The sequence below is a fragment of the Patagioenas fasciata genome, chromosome 10, assembly GCF_037038585.1.
Source record: "Patagioenas fasciata isolate bPatFas1 chromosome 10, bPatFas1.hap1, whole genome shotgun sequence".
NCBI lineage: Eukaryota > Metazoa > Chordata > Aves > Columbiformes > Columbidae > Patagioenas > Patagioenas fasciata.
Genome location: NC_092529.1, coordinates 20,333,401 through 20,356,529, shown reverse-complemented (window position 1 = coordinate 20,356,529; position 23,129 = coordinate 20,333,401). Strand labels below are relative to the sequence as shown.

Genomic DNA, 23,129 nt, shown 5'->3' with positions numbered 1-23,129 from the left:
TATATTACAAATAAACTTCCATCAACCCAAGGCCCTTCCCTGTGAATGACAGTGTATGTGTAACACCTTCTCACTTATTTAATTCTAAAGGGCATGAATGCAGAGTGTGCTGAATATTTCAGCTGTGTTAGACATTAGTGGCAATTAAGAACTTGCAGCCCTTTCAAGGATTTTTCTCCCGGACTTGACATATTCCTTACCATGACCTGAGAAGCACCTTTTTCCTTTCCTTACCTATACAGAAAATAACAAATAGTTATTGATTACTTGTTACTTAATGGGCTCTAATAAATTTACACTTACAGTAAAATTTTCAAATGAAGTGTTTCCAGATTAATTGGGGCTCAGTTCGTTTGCGGTTAACACTGCTCTGCTGCAGTCGAGTGGCTAAAAATTGCAAAAGCAGCCTCCTGCTCTGGGTCTTTTTAAAAAAATTATTATAATATTTAGGCTTACATGAGTCAGGTTATTGATAAGTAAGTAATCAGTGCTATGACAGATTCATGAAAGGTACTTTGCAATACCAGTCTATGCGATGTTTCTATGTGATTTAGCCTGTGTTTGGGCTCTCTCCTCCTCACCGTCTCCCATCTGCTATGGCCATGCTTCTCTGCAGCCTTGGCTTCACGTTGCTCGTCCTTCTGCTCCAGCTACCTGGGGCCAGAAGAGGCTGTTGTGTTCCTGTCCCAAAATATTTGATTTTTCTTGACTGCCGTGAGCAGTGTTTTTTGTCCTGCTGACCTGTCAGACCTACCACCTGAATGTGTTCTTCAAGCCAGACCTTTCTCAGTGCAGCCAGGCTGTATCTGGGTGTTTCAGGTCCTTTCTGCACGACAGCTCTAAGCAATAGTTGTCCTTCTCCATCCACCCAGCTACGTACCTCCTGCGGGTTTTGTCCCTGAGCAGTTTTAATGACCTTTCCTGGTCTCGTGTCTGTTTAAAAAGCCGCTGGAAAGGCTGGTTTTCAAGCCTGTCTCTGAGCCTGGGATCTCCTTCCTCTATTGCACCCACCTCCTTCACATTCCCTGCATCTCAGTCGTGTCACGCACGTCCTCATTCCAACTCTGGCCCGTTGATGCCCACCAATTGTGAAGCTGCAGCCTCTGTGTCTCTTTTGTGTGCATTCTGTGTTTTTGGGGGGTGAAAATGAGGATTGTTTGCTGGGATTTTTGTGGGCGTTGAGTGGTTGTGTTTTTGGTCTTCCGAAATCCTCGCAAGTCCTAGTAGCAGTCTTAATAGGATAATGGCTAGAGCCAGCTCTGCCAGAAGCTAAGCTTCTTGCAGTTTCTTGGTATTTCAGCAGATCTGCTTATACTAACTTCTTATCTCATATTTATATCTTTTGGTTCCTTTCAGAGCAGTGCGATAATGAGGAATATACTCCATGTGAGCAAAGACAGTCTCTGTATGTGCTGTGTTAACACGGTTCATGTCACTTGCCCACTGTGCTCTACATCAGTCTTTATTTTTCTGCAACTTAATATCATCTACTGTACGTGACTGAATTTATTACTAATCATTGTCAAGTTTTTTTTATAACTATTTAAAGTCCTGTGTTCAAATTGGATTTGGTTGTCAGTTGGCAAGTAGCTTGAGTATATAGATGCCTCTTTGTAATACATCAGTTTGTTCATCAGAGAAAACTACAATGTCAAGAGTCCTTTTCCCCCCCCGCCCTGAAATTTTGATGCATGTTTTTTGAAGAAGTCATGAAAGGATTTAAATCCAAAGCTGAAAAGCCTGACTGGAACTGATTGCTTTGAGCTTCTTGTTTACAAAATACAGATTGGGGGTTCAAAAAAGAAAGACAGGAACATGAGGTTTTCTTAGGAATGTCTTACTTCTGATTTCTCTAGCAAAGGCTGTGGTCTGTGTGGAGAATGTAAAAAATAATAACAATAAAAGCATATTTAATGGTGACAACTTTTTTTGTGGAAAACTTTTTTTTATAGTCTGTGCAGTATTGTCAGAAGTTCTTTATAGTTGTAAGATGCAGGTTTGCAGGTCCATTTCATGGGTAGGACAAATGCTGTCACAGAACAAGCACTGATAGGCTGTCAGTATTGAATGTATTCATTATTTAAAAAGTAATTTCCTTATTATAATGCATTTTTAAATTGTTTAGTGTAAGAGAGAATATCTGTTGTGATATTAATATATCTCCTTTTTGTGCACAAACTAGAACATAGGATATTGCCATAAAGAAGTCTTTATAACATTGCATAAAAGGATGAATCTGTTTTTTAACACTGACACTGGCTATACGAGAGATGGAATATTGTTACGGTTCACAGTGAAAGCATAGAAGAAGTAGTCTGAAATATGGAAATAGCAACTGTGGAATGCAGACACACGCTTTGGAATCAATTTACCTGGGGAAAGTTATTTTCTTGAGTAATTAAACTTTCTGTGGGTATTGAGGACCGTTTTGGGGCTTTTTGAGTCAAGTGGGGACTAAGTACAAAGCTGTACTGTAATTAAATAGGCAAACCAATCTGTCTGGGAAGGGAGAAACCTGCGGCAGTCAACAGCCTTGCTTGTCTGCAGGTAGGCTGAAGCCTTTGTGAAGGTTCTTATGATCCTTAAGAAAACAATTACATTTGTCAGGCTGCGGGCTGTACACTAGATCCATCTTTCACTGCACAGTGCTTTTGTTGTGTTTTTTAGTAATTTAAGTGCTTGTAATAACTGTAGGATTATTAACAGTGGAAACTGGGGAATGCTGCAGCGTGGTTGAGACTGGAATAGGAAGGGAGTGATGTTCTGTGCCTGAGCCTTCCCAGGAAGGGCTGCTCTGGGGAATTGAAAGCTTGGGCAGCTTTCTTCTGCTCCTGCCCAGCTGGCTTCTCTCCTGTTGGCCTGGGAATGTGGGACCCGTTCAAACTGGTGGGGAATGCTGTATCCCTCTCTGCTTGTGATCACTTAGGCTGTGGTCTCCATTCTAAACCAGAGCTGACCTGCAGTGGCACTCAAGCAAAGCATGTGTTGTTCCCAGCACTTGTGTGCACTGAGCGTCTCCTCTCAAACCAGCTCCTTGCTTAGAAGACAGTGTGCATCTGAGGTCCTGCCGTGCCCGCCGCAAGGTGAAAGCATCCCTTTGCTCCTTATGGAGCTCTTCTTCTTTTCCTCTTCCACTCTCGTGCTGTGAGAGCACTTCTTGTCTGAAGATCAACAATTCTGAGTGCTCTAAAATCGTACTCTTTATGAGGCCTGTTAAGAAAATTTATGTATGAAACAAGGAGGTAGAGAATGGAGACATCATTTGAGACTGGAGAGGTTATGAGCATGAGCACGCCAAGGCACGGCCAGACAGGACTGAGCAGCCTGTGCTGGGCAGTCCAGAATAGGACATAGGGCACAACGTTGGTGTTAAAGATGCTTTGATTCATTCCACAAGTCATGTGTGATCCTGGATTGTCCCTTCCTCACCCCACCCCCGCCCAGGTCTTAGATTTTTGGTTAAGAATGAAATTATTTTTTTCTTTCAGGTTTTTGTTGAGTAATGGGCCTCAAACAGCATGTGGCACTGCAGTGACAGCCTTGCCAAAGACTGTCTAAAACTGAGTTATTGCTTCCAGTATCTCTGTGCATGTGCCCCAGGATAGCAATTGCCTTTTTCTGCAGTGGTATTGCAGTATGAACTTTCATCTAATTCATTATCCACCCTAATGCCCAAGTCTTTCTGCATTACTGCTTTCTAAACAGCAGTCTCTCACTTCATTCCTGCACTGATTATTATTTCTCCCCAACTGCGCTGCCTTCCATCCATCTTCAGTGGAATGTCTCACATCAGCCCATTTCGCTGAGCTTGCCAGACAGCTGAATATTTTTGAGGCATTCCTGCTTGCTTCTCCTCCTTCTGGTTTAGCGTCATTTACATTTACTGAGTGTGGCATTAGTCGTGTCCTCCAGATGGTTAAATTGGTTGTATAGGAAAGAACAGTGACCCTGTGCCTTTTCAGACTGCGCTGCATACCATCGCTCTATGATTACAAAGTGTGCGCCATTGCTGGCAATTTTTATCTATTTACTTCATCTGAGCTCTATTACTGCTGTTTTGTTCTTGCTGCCAAAGGCCTTAGTGCTCTTGCTCTCAGTAGTATGAGGTTTTGTGTCGAGATCTTTATTGCATTCTCCGGAGACAAATGACCAAGGAACCAAGTATTAGTTTTGGACTCTGAACAGCACCAGACTCTCCTGCTGGGAAATTTCCAGAAAAATTCTTGCCTGGGTGAAAAACTAATGGGGAACTGAAAAGCAAAGATGGAAGTTTGATTCATTTTACAGATCAGCTCGGTAGTATTTATAGTGTCTTTTTCCTTTGAACAATGCAACTTATTGGAAGGAGAGAGTTCTCAAACTGGTAGGTCACGTTTTTGGGGCATATATCTCTAACAACTTGTTCAGTCAGCGCAAAAAAAATCTCTGTTTCTCTCACTCTCCACTTTAGATTTATATTTTGGGAAATAAATGTGGATGAAACCCTTTGCTACAAAATCTGTATGTAATGCAAGCTGTCAGCATGTAGATCATAAGCCAAATTAAATACATTTTTACACAAATAAAAATGAATGCTTGTTTTCTTGGTTCTACTCAGCTTTTAAATTTGATCCTAAAATAATTTTTGTGGATCTGGCTGGAATTGCTGTCGCGTGCTGGAGGCACTAAATCTGGCTACCTGAGCACTGCTCATCTGTTTCAGTGCAAATCTTAAGTTACTTCTGCTTGATTTTGGGGGAAGATGCTGGTTTATGCCCTTCCATCTCCTCCTCCAGGAGATTGTGCAGCTATAGATGGTGAGACCTGACTGCAAACTGAGAGGAAGATATTTCACAGTGGGACCATAGCATTTCTCCTTTCTTTTCTTAAATAGTTCTTTATTGAGCTTTCCACCTTCTCCATTAATTTGAGAGCCTGAACCAAATAACCAGGAAGAGATTGATGTGTCCTCACTTTATTTCCCACAGTCAATAAACTGTTAAATGGGCCAAAGGACAGGGGTTAAAAAAATCATTTTGTATAAAGAATGAGGGATTTTTATTAGCTGACAGAGCCCCTATCTCTGAAGACTTTATAATGGTGCAAGTTTGATGCCGCACAGTGGGAGCAGCTCCGTTGGCTTGATAAAGTGCCTCAGTGTTCTCTGCGTGAAGGAAATCAGTGCTGTGTTCTGCGTTTTCTGCTGGATGAATGCTGGGCTTGCTGCTCCTTTGGTGTTGGAGGCAGGTGAGTTTGAAGGGATGCCTCCAAGTGAGGACTTCATGCGGCGTTGACGCCGAACTCTAGGCCAGGAGAGATCTGGCATGGTCTTACGCAAGAAGTTTCTGCTTTGTAGATATATGCTTATCTTTACTGATACAACTCAAAGATGGCTTTAATGGGATGATGACATGAGTAAATGAAATTGTAGGCTACCTATGGGAAAGCATGAGTAGATCTGGCAAGATGGCAGCCCGGCTGGACAGAAGTTGTGCACGGAGCAGGTCTGCATCACCAGATCCTTGCTATGGTTATTTGGATGAGTCTAGTAAATATACATATATATATATTATGTTTTTTTTAAACCAAGATACTTTTTATGTGACTTAAGGAATCTGTTTTGAAAACACAGTAAGGCTGCACTAAGACAAACACACGTAGTGGATACAAGCAAATTATTTCCAGAGCAGAGAGGTGAAACTGGTGATTTTGTGTGAGTTTGTGTGTTTTTGTGAGTACTGCTGGGTTTAGTGAAATGAAAATGGTATGACTCTGCATTAAGCAAGGAACTGAAGGTACAAAATACTCCATGAAGGTCACATTTATTTGCTAGTCTGCTCTTAAAACAGCTGCAGCATGCAACAGTGTTAGAAAATCCTGAAGGTTTAGGTACTTGCAATAAGGCAGGAAGTGAAATAAAGCCCCCTTTTTCCGTTGCTAACGCATCATACAAACAAGCCTCCGTTATGTATGTGTGGTTTATCCATTTCCCACATAAACCATGCCATGAATGAGGAGACCAAGATGGCTCCTTCTCAGTGCACCTCTGCTGATGGATTCAAGTCCCTTCTGTACAAATACACTGCGCTGCCTTGCGTCCCAGCTTGATTTGTTTTCAAGCCTGCCCTTGGGGAAATAGTGCAAAGACAGAGGAGCTGGCTGTGTGAGCAGTCATTTTGCCCTGATGCCTGGGTTTTAATTGCCTTGGTTCACTCTGACCATGCTACCCTAGATATCAGAGAATTGAGTTTATCTGTTTTCTCCCCAATATCTGCTGTGATTCAGTCAGCACTGGCTCAGAGCACATCAGCTTTCCTGTGGAGGTGAGACTTGCTTATGAACCTCTGCTCTGAAGTTTTATTTCTGTGCTTGCATCATACACTGTTATGAATATAATTCAGAGGTGACATGACCCTTCTGAAGAACAGCATGGAGAGGTGATGAACAAGGATGAGGATTCCTCCTTTTGAGAAATGCAGATAATGACAGTTAACAGAAATCTGAGGGACTGCGAAGGATGCACAGACCAAGAGTTTTCAAGGTTACAGAGTTTTCAGGTGCTCCCAATTATTTTTCTGTCTGACTACTCAAATCAGAAGTGTCTAAAAGGAGTCAGATTTTTAGGATGTAATGTGCATTAGTTGTCTTTAAGCTATCTCAACTTGGATGCCTGAATACCAGTCTGTTTGAAAACTTTGTCTTAAAGGTGAATGTGGTGTATTTCAGCATGTGGGGCAGTGTCAGGGAATGGTTCAATGGGTCCAGGTTTTACTCTGGATTTGGATCCAACAGCTGGTTTTGATGTGTTCGGGGTTCCCAGTGATGGGGGATGATAGTTTCTGAAGCAGGGGTCCTCAAACATCATTGCCACAGCTGTTACCATCACACACTATTTGTAGCATGGCACAAACAGCAGCACCCCCATCCTGGGGGAGAAGTGCAGTTGTCTGGGCTACTTTTTTGGGCTCAACATTTCTGCATTTTGTTAGGGGAAAAGATAACAGACTTTTTTTCATGATGTCTTGCTCAGACATGGGTAGATTGGAGCTCATGTACTGCGGCCTGAGAACCTTGGTCTGAGAGTGTTCCCCAAGTTCTCTGGCAGAAGCTTTGCTGCAGGGTGCTCTCCTCCTGGAAGGGTCGATTTGCAGTTGGTTTAATTTGTATGTTTTTATCTTGAGATGGAAATTGTTGGCACTGTTGGTTATCTGGCTGACTTTGCTTATTCCTAGTGGAAGTGCTGCAGGTGATGCCAGTTGACATCAGTGGTCCAAATTCACCAGCTATGTTGTATCTTGCACAGCTGGTGCCAGCAGAGTGTAAGCCACAAAAAGACCAAATCAAAGCCCTTTCTAATCATCCGGCAGCATCTGCCTCTTCCTGGCCTCCCAAGCTGCTTTTTCTGAGTCCTCTTAATGGGGCATCATTAATGCAACTTGAAGTTGCCTTGCTGTCTTGCTAATGAGCTTTGCTCATCTTGCTTATGAAGCCAGGCAGGCCGAGAAGGATGCCTGGGAACTCGTGACAGAGGAGCCAGGTTTGCTTTTCTTTGGGAGGACATTTGCTGCGCTGGAGAGCAGCTGATAGCACTGGGCATCATGGGGCACTTTGTGTCCTTGTTCTGGTTTGGCATCAGGCTTGCTCTGAAAGTGGAAGACTTTCCTGCCATCCTTAAACTCCATCCCTTGTAATGTAAGGAAAAGACTGTGCTGTAAATCTGTTTTCTGTTGCTTATCTACATCAGCTCTAATGCTTTGGGACTGGCATTGTGGTGATACATTGAAGTAATACAAAATTGTATTATGCTTAACTTGCTGGCTTTGAACTCAACAGGTTACCAAGGGTTAATGCACCCAGTGACTGCTGTATTCATGTTTGGGATAAGGGCTTTTAATTCCACTAGTTAATTTAATCCCCACAGTTTGACAGTGTGTTCCCTGGACTATTTTTCATCTTCAAATTGCAGTCTGCTGGTTAGTTCCTGTAAAGGCCTGCTGTGCTCTGCATTTATGTTCTTGTTCTTAGGATTTGTGCTGTTATCACATCATCTATCAGAGAATGAATGGTGTGAAAAGTCCCCATGTCACTTTTAGGGCTAGATCTGTGGATTGGGATCATACAGGAATTAAGGGGCTGCCTGGGTGACTGTCATCTGGGAAAGGGATATACAGCTCTTGGCAGATGTCGCATCCGGGTTTCTGTTGTTTCACTTAGTTGTGAGAAACTTGTGATTTGTAACCCTCATATTTCTTTAATGGAAGGGTGTGAAAATTACGTGTGCATTCATAGGAGAATGGCTTTTGTCTTTTATCTGATAATCAGAAGAAATCTCTGTAGCATAATCAAAGGAAGAAGTCTCATTCAGGATATAATTTGTTGATGCTGTAGACCACCATATGCTATTTTAACTTTCATCCTTCTTTGGCAAGATATAAAATAATCCGCAAAATATGGCAATCCATGGCTGAGGAGTCTGCTTAAAAGTAATGCACTCTCAAAATGGATTAGCTGTGCCTGAAATATTTCTAGATTTATTTGCTGTCAAAGGGTGGTAAAATATTTAAGGCAAATAGCCTAGCTTTGTTTAGCAAGTTTTCCATGAAGGAGCCTAGAGAGATGGATTTAACCATTATTTATTTTAATAGTATAAAACCACTTTAATTGTTTATTAATTTATTTCCTATCATTATTTTTTCCTCCTCGCTTTTTCCCTTCTGGCCCATTTGACAACATTTATCTTAAGAAATTGCCCAGGAGCCTAAATTCTTTTCAACAGAGTGCGTGTTACAGTGCATAGCATTGCAGTGTCTTCAGCTTACCTGCCTCTCTTTAGTGCAATCCAATTAAAATACAGTAAATACACAGAGATAAAGATGCTGCTTTTTTTCAGTGGGACTTGCTTGGAGCTTTAGGCTTGCAGATGTCTAAGTGTCTTGGCTCACTGATCTCTTAAACTTCACTTAAGAGATGATACAAAAGCCCTTTGGGTAATATTTCTGTGCCTCCATTCCCCCTTTAAAATGCGATGTTGTGCAGTCTTTGAGAAAATAGTGGCTTTCTTGTTTTTGAAAAGTTTCCTTTCTACAGGCATTGATTTGATACAGAACTATTTGCTAGTGTTCCTTATGATTTAGTGGTTTTTTGATATACACTAACAAGATTTTATTTTTAATCCCCCTCTTTTAAGTGTTTTCATAGTGTGACGTTACTCCAGATTCCAATAGTCCAGGCTCTTGTCTCCGAAGTCTGGCTTGTTTGCCAGCAGCAGCTCTAGGTTGAACGACATCAGTTAAGAAGCGTGTCCACATTGTGGCTAAGACTACAACTGATTCTACTGCCCGTACTGTCCACAGTGGCAAGTCACAGAAAGATTAGGAGCTGAGCAATGTGCGTACCTTTGACTTTGTACCATTCGAATCATAACAGCTGAAAACAGCTTTGCGTGCAAGCCTTGTGTTCAAAGAAGGCTTAAAAGAATCTGAGTTTGGCACACAATCTAGTTAATCTGCCATCGTAACTAATGATTTCACCATTCAGACATAAAGTATCGACCTTAAAGGATTTTTCTTACATAGCTGATGGCTTGATACCTTTTAAACACTAATGCCGAGGGTATAATCTCTCTGAATAGTATAATAGCTTTATATTTAAGGTAGATTGGGGATAAAATTTTGTGTTTGCATGTGAACTATGAATACCAGTAAGGTATTCAGGCAGGAATTACCTTATCGTACCTTTGAGGGCACTTATCAAATAATTTTTATTGGAAAGTTAATACATCGAGACAGAGGGAATGGAAAGCTGATCCGAATGCTAAGGCGGATCGCAGCATTGCATTGCTTTTGCTGTCCGCAGATATGCGGCATGGGTTGATTCATTTAGCACATCCTCTAAAATCATGTAGCTTTCAGTACCAATGGAAATTATATGAAATTGTGTGTAAGAGATTCCTCCACGTTAGCTGTGAAGGATCTTCTGTTCCTCGCAGGACTCGGACGGGCGCAGCACAGCTCCGCTGGCTGCAGGCGTTCTGCTCCATCGACACCAACGCTGCACCGGCTGCCAGGGGAGTTGCTCAGGATTTAATTTCACGCTTGTGTATCTGAGTGTAAGATCGGTCCCCTTCTCTTTTAATCGTGTATCTGCAAGTCTCACACCATATATTAGGGTATTCATTACTCCTCTGCCATCGGCGCTGGCATGATGAATTAAATAAGCCTTGCAGGGCAAGGGCTTCTGCTGTCCCTCCTCTTGCTCTTTGCCTACTGCTCTGTGTGCGCCTGTGTTCCACCCCACCCCTCTATTTTGGCTGCTCCATTTTGAGCCTTCCTGCAGCATGTTCCCTCCTATTGTCCCCATTTCCACTTCCCCAGCTTTTCCAGGGTTCTCATAAGAGAGGAGCCTCCCCATGTTTGCTCCATGCCGGACCTGTTGGTCTAATTGCTGGCTTTTCTCCAGCATCCAGTTCTGCGGGAGCGGAGCAGGAAACCACTTGACTGCTCCCTGTTCCTGAGCTGTTAACTGTCTCCCAGCTGAAAAAGACTTGTGGAAACCCGTGGTGATTGGTGCTAATGTAACTTTCCTAAAAGATTTTCTCCAAAGCTTGTTTGGATGTTAGAAATGCTGAAGATGTTGGTTGAGTTTGAGTTGCTTATATGTATAGCTTCTGAAACCGTGGAATGAGTGTTTCAGAAAAACGGATAAGTATACTCTAATGGCTGGGGCTGAACAAAATATTTTCACTGTAGATATTTTCAGTGAAAGGAGCAGATTGAGCAACACTGAGGTGCTGGTTAAATTTTGATTTGTGGTGTCAAGTTGTTCTAGTTGGAATGTACATGTTCAGTGCCACACACCCCCCCACACCCCCCCCCCCCAAAATCTGGAAAATGTAACCATTCTGCCTGAAATGTAAGATGGTTTTGATAAAACACTTTGTTTTTCTGGAATAACATGACTTGAATGCTTTGGCTGTTCCAGACTTTTACCCAAAAAGCCGCTGTGTGCTCTATTCTGTACCTTGTCCCTCTTCAGTATGAGAGCCCATTGACCCCAGTTGACACCACAGAACAAAAGCACCATGAGATTGAGTCTGCGATTTCCTGATGACTTTACCAGTATAAGATATTGCCAACAATAGCTATTTGTTCCCACACTGTTTTGTTGGAGTGTTTGTGTGGCTCCACGCAGAAATACGTGGCTGTATGGGCTGGGGAACTGAGCCAGCTTAGGGAAGAAGGTGGTGTCATGATTTTCAACAGAGACAGACCATTACCTTTCCAGTTCACAGCACGGCCAGAGATCTTGACCTGTCATCCTTTTCCCAGAGTTTCTGCAGTTATCCAATAAACATATATCTTCTCTAAATTGCTAATGACTACTGAATTATTGCATGTTTATAAGGAAACTGACATTAATGCTGGGCTGCCTAACAGTGATGCAGGATTTTATTTAGAACAGGATGTTCCAATTTGTTTCTTTTTCAGTCTTACAGAAGATATTTAGGGATATAAGCAGCAAGATCCTTCCCACAGTTCTCTTGACAAATACTTGAGGTCCCATCTTGGTTTGTAGCACCCTTTTTGGTTGAAATAAATTTGTGCGCAGCATTGGTTCTTCACCATTTATAAGTATAGATGAATGTATACATCTATTAAGTGTCTATGCAGAAAATGAAAACTGCATAATTTCACAGGAATGTCAGGTTTTTAATTGCATAAATAAGATGCTGACTGAAGCAAATGTTCAATTTCACATTGAAGTTAGGCATTCATAAAGGCTTGGATTTGCATAATTTAATTTTCTGCACAGAGGATGCTGAAAATCAATGGTATGATTCATAGCCATGCCGTGATTGCCATGTGGCTTTTTGACGATTCAGACTAAGAGTACAAAGGGTTTTACAACTTCAGACGTTTTGCACTGACTCAAAGCCTTTTACCTTCAAGGAAAACAGATTATTTAAACATTGTTTCTTTCTTCTGCTGGTAATGATGGCGCACAGAGGGGCTCACTGAACAGATACCTGCAGGAGGACTCATTCCTTGGAGGAGTCAGGGTGGAATCTTCCTTTTGCATGCAGGAATCAATTTTTCTAGGCAACAAACCCCCCCAACTAATTGGCTCCTCTATGCAGAGGATGCTCGGAAGGAAGCTGCTGTTGTCTTTCGTTTTGTAATAGGGAGGGACTTTAGGTGTATTTCTCAGCATGCATGACTTTGAAGTGAATTATTGGGCTGTTTTTTTCTGATAGCTTTTCCAGCCGTCAACCGAGGTATTTCTGTGTTCTCTTCCTTGGGATTTTCATGGTCTCTGATCTTTGCTGAGGTGTGGGTGTGTTGTGTTTGGGTTTTTTTGTGTGTTTTCCCAAGAGGATTTGGGTCTCCACGTCCCTCACCTGTTCTTGCCCACTGAAACGAGTGCCTGTTTCCCTCCCAAGCAGTTAGATGTATTAGGGTAAATCAGAAAAAGAAAAGAAAAAAACCAAGGTATGTGTTATGCTGTCGCTTGCAAATCCTGCTAGCATGATGTGTTCCAGTGCTTCTAGTTTGCATCCTGGAGTGAATTCACATTTAGAAAGTTGCCAAGAAATCTGGAAAACTCATTCAAATCAGAGGGTCATAATAAATTGTACAATTAATACCTTTGCTCACACAAGAGAAAATTTGGCAGGGGCAAACCTGTAATGCCTTTCCTGAAATTGCATGAATTTTCCTGCCACTTCTGGATGCCAAAATCTGCAGAAGTCCATGATCCACGTAGCAAAGTAAAGGTTGTCTATAGACGTGGGTAACCCTCAGACACAGCATGTTCTCTGCTACCACGGTACAAAGGGATGTCACCCAGAAACTCTTCTATAAGCAAAGAAAGGCAAATTCTGAGTTACTGATGCTTGGTGTTCAATAAAGTCCTGTAACAAGCTTCGTTTCAGGCCAGCTGTAATTTGCCAGGGAGTAGAAGGGAATACAGTACTCGGTAACTGCATGCGGGTAGCAGCACTTTATATGGTTTTCTAAAGCTTTAATTTGAATTATTCAGCTAGTTTCTTACTGATCATATTAGTGGTTTGGGAGCAGTTGGACTTAAATTTCCATAAACCAATGTGGTGCCTGCTTGTTCTTCTCATTCCATATCTGCAGATCTAATGTTTTTTTGGTCTGTGTTTATTGTGGCACAATAGCTTTTGGCTGCAGTGCTCTGAGAAAGTTAGTTTAATTTATTACAGAATCTTTACTGACATTCGCGAATCCACACACCTCTGGTTTAGTTCAGTCAGATGCGTAAAACCAGTAAACAAAATTTGTACGTAAAAGCCTCAAACTAGCCATGACCTCATGGAAGCTACGCATTTCTTTGCAAGAAAATAAAAACTAAATATTGAGGTATAAAAGAGAAATCCTGGGATGCAAAGCAGGATGCATTCTTTTCCATTTTGGTCAATGAATTTAATTCCTTCTAGCTTGTAAAGTTTTACCACAATTTCTTCATTACTGGCCTCTCCCTTTCATACCGTAAGGCATTGGGATTGCATGTGGGATATTTTTTCTGAGAAGCACACCCTTCCCCTGGCTAGAAAGCCGTGCTATGGGCTGCCTTGCTCCAGTGAATCGCGTGAGGCGATGCCGCTCGAGCCTTGCCCGTGTTGAGGCTGTGACCCAGTGAGTCTGCAGGCTGCATGGGGAGGAGATTCATTTGGTCTTGACCGAAACTGTCCTACATGGGATTTCCAGATGTGGTTTAAAAGAGATGCAGTTACCATAACCAGGATAACACCATATCAGTATATTCCACATGCTTCCATCTGTTTTCTTTTAAGGATATTGATAATTTTTCTGTTGAGCTACCGTTAGTAGTTTGGTAGTTGCTAGCAAAATAAGCCATCTTTTGGGTCTAGACAGAGAAAGTTTAGTCATGTCATGGCTCATACTTGTTTGCTTCTGTATATCGGAATATGTTTATGGAAATTACTGGAGGTATGCAGGCATGTGCCAGATGAGAATAGTGGCATCAGTGAGTCCTGGCTTCTCTGAGTCATCTTTGCATGTTCCATGGGTGAGGAACATGCCAGTTAATTTTAAGTCACGCCAAGTTTGTAGTCTCTGCTCAGCAAAGATTTAAACTTCACAGTGTAAAGTCCAGGGAGTAAGTACCACTTTTCTAACAATTCCCGCTTCTTCTCCTCGCAGCTCTGACCGAAGGTTATGTTGGCTCGCTGCATGAGAACAGACATGGGAGTTCTGTGCAGATACGGAGGCGAAAAGCTTCAGGGGATCCTTACTGGGCATACTCGGGTGAGTTGACTTCTTCAGAGGCCTGAAACATGAAACATCTCCAAAATCAAATTGTTTACTTGCTTTTTGTTTCTACTACACTCAGAAATTGTTTAAATTAGTTTTACAGTGTATTGTCTTCTGCCAGCTCCTTTGCAAAGTCGCTCTACACACATGCTCTCTTTTCTTGCATTCCTCCCATTTATTTGCAGGATTTGCCTTATTACTCTGCTCCTTCTCACACTCTTCTTTTAGGTTTTCAACATGCCCTGAAAAGGGAATGTTCCCACAAACTTTTCCTCACTCTCTCTGTCCATCCAGCACATGCCCGAGCTCACCATTTGCTACCCTGTCGAGTTTTCTAGGAAGACTGTGAGCATCCATATATACATCCAGATAAAAGAAAACCTATAAATTTTACAATTACTTCTTTGCATGCGTGTATATTTGTGGTTGTGTATAAGGACGACAAAGAGACCTGTGAGTGCAGCATCACAGCAGGACGTGTGATGCTGAGAAGGTAGGATATTGGGAGAGTATTTTATTGTTTGTCCCACTGCTCTTGTAAGTCTTATGGAAAACCTGATGTGTCTGCACAATTTTGAAATGCCACAAATCAAAAGATACTTTGGAATTATGTCTTTGTATGGTTTGACAGTTGGTTCAGGTCTAGAAGATTCCAGGTCTGTATCTGAAGTTGTTAAAAAACCCAACAACTTGAAATCATAATAATAAGCTATAATAACATAATAAGCTATGTCCTCTGTGGAAAAATGTGTAATATGTAGAAAGTTTTTATGAAGACTTAAACCTCGTAATAAACTTGTAGAAGATCTGAGATGCATTTCAAACATTTGGTGCTCAGCCAAGAGGAATGTTGTGCAGGTCCAGTTTTAGCTGAAGGAGAAGTTCTTTCTAAGAAGCATGAATACTGATAACAGGTAAACAGGCAAATGTTAATTTTAACTACCCACTCCTCTTTTTGATATAGACCATAATTTTCATTGGATATGAATTATAGGTAAGCTTAGAGTTGGGTAATTAATACGCAAAGTACCAGACGTCACAAGTTTTCTCGATTAGATCTCAAAATACAAGCTATCTCATTTGCAAATGAGGTCACACAAATGAAATACATCTAAACATTTTGGTGATGTAGGACAAATGACTACTTTTTGTTTCTGTTACTGAGAAATGTATTTGAAATATTCATTATAGGCAGTTAAATGAAGATGTTTTAAAACAAGGTAAAACACTGGTGGAATTATTCTGTTATGTGTCAAAACTCTTTGCTTGAGCTACTGAACCTTTTTTTTTTAAAACCTGTCCTGGTTTAAAAAAAAAGACCCCAAAACAAACAAAGCAACAAAACCCCACAAACTTACCACACATCAGTTTATGCATAGACAGTTTTCCTATTTTTGTGATTGGTGTTCTTCCTTTATGAGTAATATCAGTTGTTCACCCCTCCAAAACAGCTTTTACCACCCACGAATCCTTTTAGATTTATGTCAAAATAAAATATGTAGTCCTCATGTGTAATTATACATTACCTTTTGGGGTTTTGCATCCTTTTGTCTATTGATAAATCTCCTGCTTCTATGAGGAAAATAGCCAATCTGTTTTTCAGAGAACAGATAGCAACTTCTCAGCTGTCAATCACATGCCATTCTACCTGATTAGTGCTCTCTAATTGGAACCTTTTTGTCACTGTTCCTTATAAAAGGAGTAAATTAGGAGATGAAAAAGGTGGGAATGATACATTTACCAGCACTTGTCAAGAAAACAGAAGAGGATACAGTATCGCTTTCTCAGGATGCTTTGTCAGGCTGCTGTTCGAACAGAGTGACATGAGATGCCATTCCAGGGGGATGTGGCTTGGGACCAAACATTCCAGCTGCAGGAATTCCTGCCACAGGTTTAGTGACATGAAATACTGGTGTGGGCAAACAGATTTGGTAATGCATGTCCCAGCTGTATAGGTTGTGTGCGTCCTGCATCTGAGCAAGCCCGTCCTGGAAGGGGATGGAGATCTGGGCTCCTCCTGAGCCCTGTTGTGGTCTCAACCTGCAAGGAGGAGCCAGGGCTATGTGCTAAGTGTGGATGCTGAGATGCAGGCAATAATTTGGGTTGTGTCTGAGAGGGAGAAGGCAGAGGCTTGGGAAAGACATGGTTATTTCCAAAGGAATTTTCCAGGGTTGATGCTGTGTCCTGCAGGAGTCTCAGTATTGCCAGCATTTCATTGAGGAAGTGAGGAAATTAAGATGAGCAATTAGGTGGGGAAAGGAGCCTGTGCTGTGTTAGAAATTCAATGTTTCTACAGGCTGCTGCTTTCTCTTTTCTCCCCTCACTTGGTTCTTTCCAGCTCCATGCAGGATTTTCAGCCAGTTCAGCTTGTCTTACCCGTTGTCTTCTGTCCCTGTTTGCTAGCTAAGGGAACGAGAGGTGATGAAAATGCCTAGCTGCTGTGGTTAGGCTCAAGATGGGAATAAATGGTGGGTGACAGAGCCCAGATGCCAGACAGATGTTTGTTTCTAGCTGAGCACAGTGAGGACGATGATGATCGTGTTATCTGATTCTTTCTCCTTGCTTCCTCGTTCCCCAGAATATTTCCCAGGAACCCTGAGCAGGGCTTGGCTAAGCAGTTTATGTACTAACAATGTTTGTCCTGCGGGTAGGGTTTTGGACATGACTAGGAAGTTTACATCAAATGAGCCTATAGAGAGTGGAAACTTCACTCTGCAGTAAGCAATTAGCCTGTGTCAATGAATTCCAAGCTCTTTTACAGGCATTATCTGATAGGCTGCTTCCCTTCCCTATCCTCAGATGGTTAGGCAAGTTCCCCTCTGCTTAGTTGTACAACATCTGCTGGCCCAGCCCCAGCAATTATGGTCAGGGAAGAAAGTTCTGCTAGACTGTGCTGCTGAATCTGAAGTTTCTTCCAAGGGAATTTGCCAACTGGATAGATAAGACCAGGACAACTTCTGGCAGCTGTCAGTAGGCAGGCTTCTGTTGAACCCAAATATTGGCCAGCCTGCTGATGTCTCTGCTGGGCCTATATTAGGCTGAACTATGGCTTTATATTGATTTCAATTGAACTGTGCTGATTTATAGCAGTGGAGGCTTCTCTACATTTATGTCTGTGCCTGCTTGCTCACAGAGCTTCTGTATTTTTGGGATTAAGTGTTCTGTAATAAATCCTGAGGTGGGGATGGAGAGGTCTGAAAGCAGGCAGCCGGTTGTGGTTTTCCTGCTTGGAGGTGGAAAAAGGGCAGAGCCATATTGCAGTGAGCCCTCAAGTCTTTGTCTTCCACAGGAGATATCTGTCCTGTATTGTACTTACAGAGGAACTCCTCTGTAGCCTGTAGGAAGCCCTTCTGCTGCTCCATGCTCTTGTGGAGGGTGGTCTAGGAACTGATTTAAACTCTGGAAATCGGGAATTTTCCTGGTTTTGTGAGTGATCTATAGCATTACCAGGTACTGCCTGGCAATATCACTCCTCTCAGGCACAAGAGTTTAGAGGGGTCTTGTAAACATTTGTATAAGGCACTTACCTACCTAAATGACCCTGTGGACTTTGGTGCCCTGTGCTCATACTACACGTGCCCTGGACGAAGCCGTGGAGCTGTACCACAGAGCTCTCGCTTCTCTCTCTGATTGTAAAAGAAAGGATTTTAAAGCCATATAAAATAAGCTTGTTGTGTACAGAAAAAAAATCTGACTATAACATTTATTCCAATTCAGAAATAAAACTCACAAAAATAAAGACTAGATAATTAAATGAAGGAAGCCATTTCAAATGGGTTGTGTCAAAAAGACAGAAGAAAACACAATCAGCCTTTCAGAAGAAACTTTGTTAACTCTATGCTAGCAGCTCTCTAAACCAATTTCCGAAGGGAGCAAACACTGGAAGCAGAGAAGACTAACTTGTCTTTAAATAGGAACTGCAAGACTTAACAGAAACTGAGATCTCCTAGATGTTCTTTTTAGGATTTTTCAGGAAGCTCAAACTACATTTCTAGGGCGATTTCTCTGCTCAGTGTGTATTTGTGTATGTTTTGGCAAAGTATTTATTCCATGATCCGGTCCTATGGTTTGCCAAAGACTTCCTGAATTGCAAGTGACCACGTTATTTGCAGTGCAACAGCAATGTGGAATAGGCACAGCGCAGTCAAAGCAAGAATGAAGTGTGGATCCTCAGTGTGCTTCAGTGCAGTCTTTTCGCAGCCATCTTTTCTGTTAGGCTAATCACTAAATAATTTTTAGCACATCCTTATAATTGCCACAGAACTCTGTGGGCTTCTAATACCCGTAACAGTGAGGGGTAGTAGTTCAGGTGTCTGGTCATCACTGTGGGAGTATTTTTGTAAATATACGAGTTGTTTATAAAACAAAACAAACTTGAAATCCTACAGCAATATGCAATTGAAACATCTATGAGATCCAGGGCTTTCTGGCTTGCCCTCCCTTGTGTAATGTGAGTCTTCACAGAGCACAGTGTTGCAGACATTGGAAGTTGCCTCTCAGTGTCAAGTGTTGCATTGTCAGTGCTGAGAACGCTCTGCTGGTGACCTGAGCAGACCCTATTTTGCCTTGCAATAGCCCAAAAAATGGGTAGTAAGAGGATCAGGACTTTAGGGGGAGTTTACGGTATGAGACGCTGACACAGATGCTGTACCTTAAGTGATAGTAGCTCTGAAGGGCCTATACCTACTCATGTCTGTTTTTCTAAGACACTAGTACGTAAAATTAATGTGACAATCATTGCACGAGATTGTGGAAAACGAGTGGCTATGGGGAAATACGCTCCTTCTCTTACTCAAATCGGGAAACTCCTCCTAGAGTCTTCAGATATAAGATGTGATGTCTGATTATTCCCAGTATTAACACACGATCAGTGGGTGTGGGATGGGAGGTTACGCTGTCCTGGGGGGGGATGTTGCAGGCAATGGTGCTTTTGTCACTGGAGTTTCCAGGTTGAGCTCTGATGCTGGCACTGGTGGGACTGGTGTACCCTGCTCTCTTGATGAGTGTTCTGCTTATCAACCTCAGTGTTGAAAGCCAACTTACTAAAGAAATACTTGAAGTAATCAAAACCATTTGGGCTTCCTGGAGAACAAAAAAGCAGACACTGGCCAAGGATATATACATGTTGCTTTTACTTATTTAGTGATGGCTTTGTAAAGAGAACCCTATGCAGAAAATGCATACTGTTGTTTTTTCTCTTTAATCTTACGGTGTATTCAAGGCATCTCTTTTCTCTTTGTACCTTTGATCTGTCATTTTCTGTGTGAAATTATTAGCACTACTTATGATGCTGCTTTTCTTTACGTGTGTCCTTACTGATGTTTTTTCTGTGTAAAATGTTGGATCCTTTATCTCTGAGATTCTGTGCAGTTACCATGAACATTAATAGAAGTTAATAGAAGCAAAGTAGGCTTCACGAGAGTAGGGATGACCCTGTGAGTGGGGGAAAGTGTCCATTAAGAACAGGAACTGTGGCCGCGCTGTCATGCTAGTGGACACTATCAGTATGTGAATGCTTTGTCCTACAACACTTAAGAGGTTATTGCTGTCCTTTAAGGTGCTATTATTTAAAATATAACCGGTTGTGAATATAAGAATTGAATGTTCTTCTCAAAAGCAATTGCTGGCATTAAAACAGGAAAGATCAGTAAAGGTTATTTCCTGAAAGAATAGCAAATGGTGTTAACTGTGATGAAATGTAACTTGGTGATGTCCTTTGTAAATGTGTGAATTTCTCTGTCTTTGCTTGGATTGTTCTCATTAATAAGCTGCTAATGTGAATTGGACAGGAAATAATCAGCACATAGTAAGGAAAGCATCAAGACTTATTGAACTGAGAGGTAACTAATGGCCTATTTGCCATGGTCAGTATTTCACTCTTTCTGTCCCTCGTAATAATAAATCTTGATATTGACCAAAACTCTGGCATACTGTGGGCATGGTTATCATTCCACTGTAAAAGCAGTCACCTCTCTTCAATGCAGGGTGGTCAAAATGAGCATGTTCTGACTCTCTCTCTTCTTCACTCTTTCAAGATGACTTTCTAAAGAGGAACTAAGCTGAGAGAACTAGGAAAAATACTCACATTAATATCTAATCTGATCAGTAAACTGAGCTTTGAATATTTTATTTGTGTTCATCAGAGACGGATGTCGGTCTTCACTGAACCCTGCTGAAACCAGCTGCGATGCATTCATTTCCATGTGCAATCTTATTAGATTAACAGTTGTTCTAGAAATCAATGCTACACTCTTTCATAAGAGAAACATGGAAAACCGTAGCTTCAGAGTTTGTAGATACTGTCAAAGCATGAACCCTGGTTTTTCAAGTGCACAGCTAAAGCAAATGGTGCTGCTGTGTGTTTTCTCAAACAGGCAATGCCATCTGTATATTTTGATTGTTTGTATTCTGACGCTACTGGGTCATGAGTCTCCATGTCCATGAGCAAGGAACGATACAAATGTCTTGTCTGCAGAACCTGTACCAAAATGTGTGCTTACTAGGAGAATGCCAAGGAGAATGCCGTTCTTTCTTTCGCTTTTTTTGCATTGTGAAGTAAGAAATACAAAACACTATTTTTTGGTTTTGTTATGAGAATGAAGAAACAAGTTTTCAAATTCCCATCCCTAAGAGCAGGATATATCTTCCTAACCATAAGCTGGTGTGAATGAGGAATTTGCTATCACGTGTCTGTGGTAAGTATTTGTAATATTAGCAGTCTAGTAAGGAGACCCAGCCTTGCCAGCAGCAGTTCAAGTAGTCTGTATCATTTTTATGAAGCCATATTGCTGGGGAACGCAGCTCTGATTGAGAGTCTTGTCACTTACTTAGGTTGTCTATTGGCATGTTTCTAAATAATCTGCTAAGAAAACTTCAGATAGTAATTTAGTTTCTACTTAGACACAGACATGATTTCCTTATTGAGTACCATTAATACTGTTTTCTCTCTATTCTTTCCACCCTTTCTTGTGTGCCACACTTACAGTTTACTCCAGGTACTTTCATAGTCAATCCTGGTATCCAGTCTATAATGAAATGGTTGACTGAATTTTTAAATGTTGGACATGGTAATGGTGAAATTGCCTTTTTTTTTTTTTTTGGCAAAGTTTTTTCTGTAAGTTGATTGTTCCCTCAACTTTCATTCTTTCATGAAGTTTTTCCCTACCACAGCACAAAAGTATAAAATAACTACAACAGATGCTAGATGAAATCTTCAGAGCTTCAGATACAGTTGTTTCAATGCTGCATCAAAGTATTTTTACTTTGCACTGCTCCAATCACAGCTCTGGCTATCTGTGCTGAAATGAGAAAGTACAAAGAGCTGCTTTTGCTGGGGAGGGGGGACTTCTCGCTTCTCTAAGTGTACTGTGCTTTGTGTTGCGTTTTCTTTCAATGTGAACACTGGGACATTTGTAGGAAACCTCTGGAATGGCAACAACCAGTGCACTGTTTTGTAAAACTGAAAGTGTGGTGAAGTGCTGCAAGAAGTTGTCAATTTAGCATTTCTAGGCATTGAAATAGGAAACACTATAAAATATTTCAAGCTCTTCAGACATAAAGACGTGTGAAATGGCTATATTTTAAACATACAAAAGAAAGATGGAGTATTTGGGTAGCAGCTGTGATACAAGCTCAGCAAATGGACTGGAGAATACACAGAAGGTTGGAGTCTGTTGCCTTGAGGTTCTTGAATGATTGCAGTAATACACTGAACTTCCAATATTGATTTCATATGTAACTGAACATACATAGGAGAATAAGAATGGGGAAAAAAGGATGCGAACAGCGAGGATACTGCAGTGAGAAACAAAGCAAACAGGGAAGCTCTGAATGGCCTTGTAGTGTGTAGCTGAAAAAAAAAGAGTAGCTTGGCACAAACATTATTGCAATAGTTCAAGCACGAAATAATGAAGGAATGAATTGAATTCTAGTTGCATGATATAAGTGGAGTCTTTGTATGAAAGGGCTGAACGAGGCCAGTACTGCAGTTGATGCAGTAGATGTAGAATTATTTCTGTTATTTTGAGATGTCAGATGACTGCTGTATGTCATTCCCAGCCACTTTTCAGAAGATAATCTTCTTTTCAGTATCTCTGCCCCAGGAATTGCCTCATCCCTCCGCTTTCCCAGAAAGTGTCTCCATCTTGCAGAATGCAGCATCGAAGACTTGCAGCTTTTAATAGTTATGATCCTTGGAAAAACCAGCCCCTGCCTGCAAGAGGAGTTCACCCACCACTGCGGGTGTCCCTGCAAAGGGAGGAGGTGGTAGCAGAGCTGCCTTCCCAACAGCGCCTGCCACCGCCGCAGCATCTGCCCTGCGTGGGTAGAGGTGCCGCATGTTTCTTCTATGTTGAATGTCACGGGCTTGTTAGGGAGAGGTAGAATTAAAGAGTCTCATTATGTATGTTCCGAGGTGTTTTGGTACTGCAGTATGAGTGCTCAGCAGTTAAGCAAGTTCTAATGTTTACAGTATCTCTGAGGTAGATGTGTTTACCTGGTGGGAACTGAAGGACAGGGCAGTTTAAGTAACAACTTTGATATACCCCATGTGGCGTAGATCAAAGTTGGAAATTCAGCCTGAGTCCCAGTGCTGTGCACTGTTTCTTAGGCCACACAGCCAACCTTGTCAAATGCTAACTGAGGGGATCTTGGTTGCCTTGGAGACTGTCTCTTCTTGGAGGAGACCATGTCGGTACCACAGATGTTGTGAAGCTCCTGAGGTAACAGGAGGCCTCCCTAGAGGTGATACAGCTATGGAGCTTAATTCTTCCTTCAGTAGCAAACTGTGGTGGCTTCTCTCTTGAAGCTCTTGGTCTGTTTGTTTGCTACTCTGTTTTTTCCAGTGGGGTTGGG

At 41.7% G+C, this 23,129-nt stretch overlaps 1 protein-coding gene across 1 annotated transcript in view; it reads left to right on the top strand.

The window, feature by feature from the left end:
• Nucleotides 1-23,129, top strand: part of PTPRG (protein tyrosine phosphatase receptor type G) — a 405,613-nt gene that overhangs the window by 76,897 nt on the left and 305,587 nt on the right. Inside the window, exon 2 of the mRNA XM_065845638.2 lies at nt 14,166-14,270. Within this exon, the coding sequence (XP_065701710.1) occupies nt 14,166-14,270 (105 nt within the window). The remainder of the gene's footprint in view (nt 1-14,165; nt 14,271-23,129) is intronic.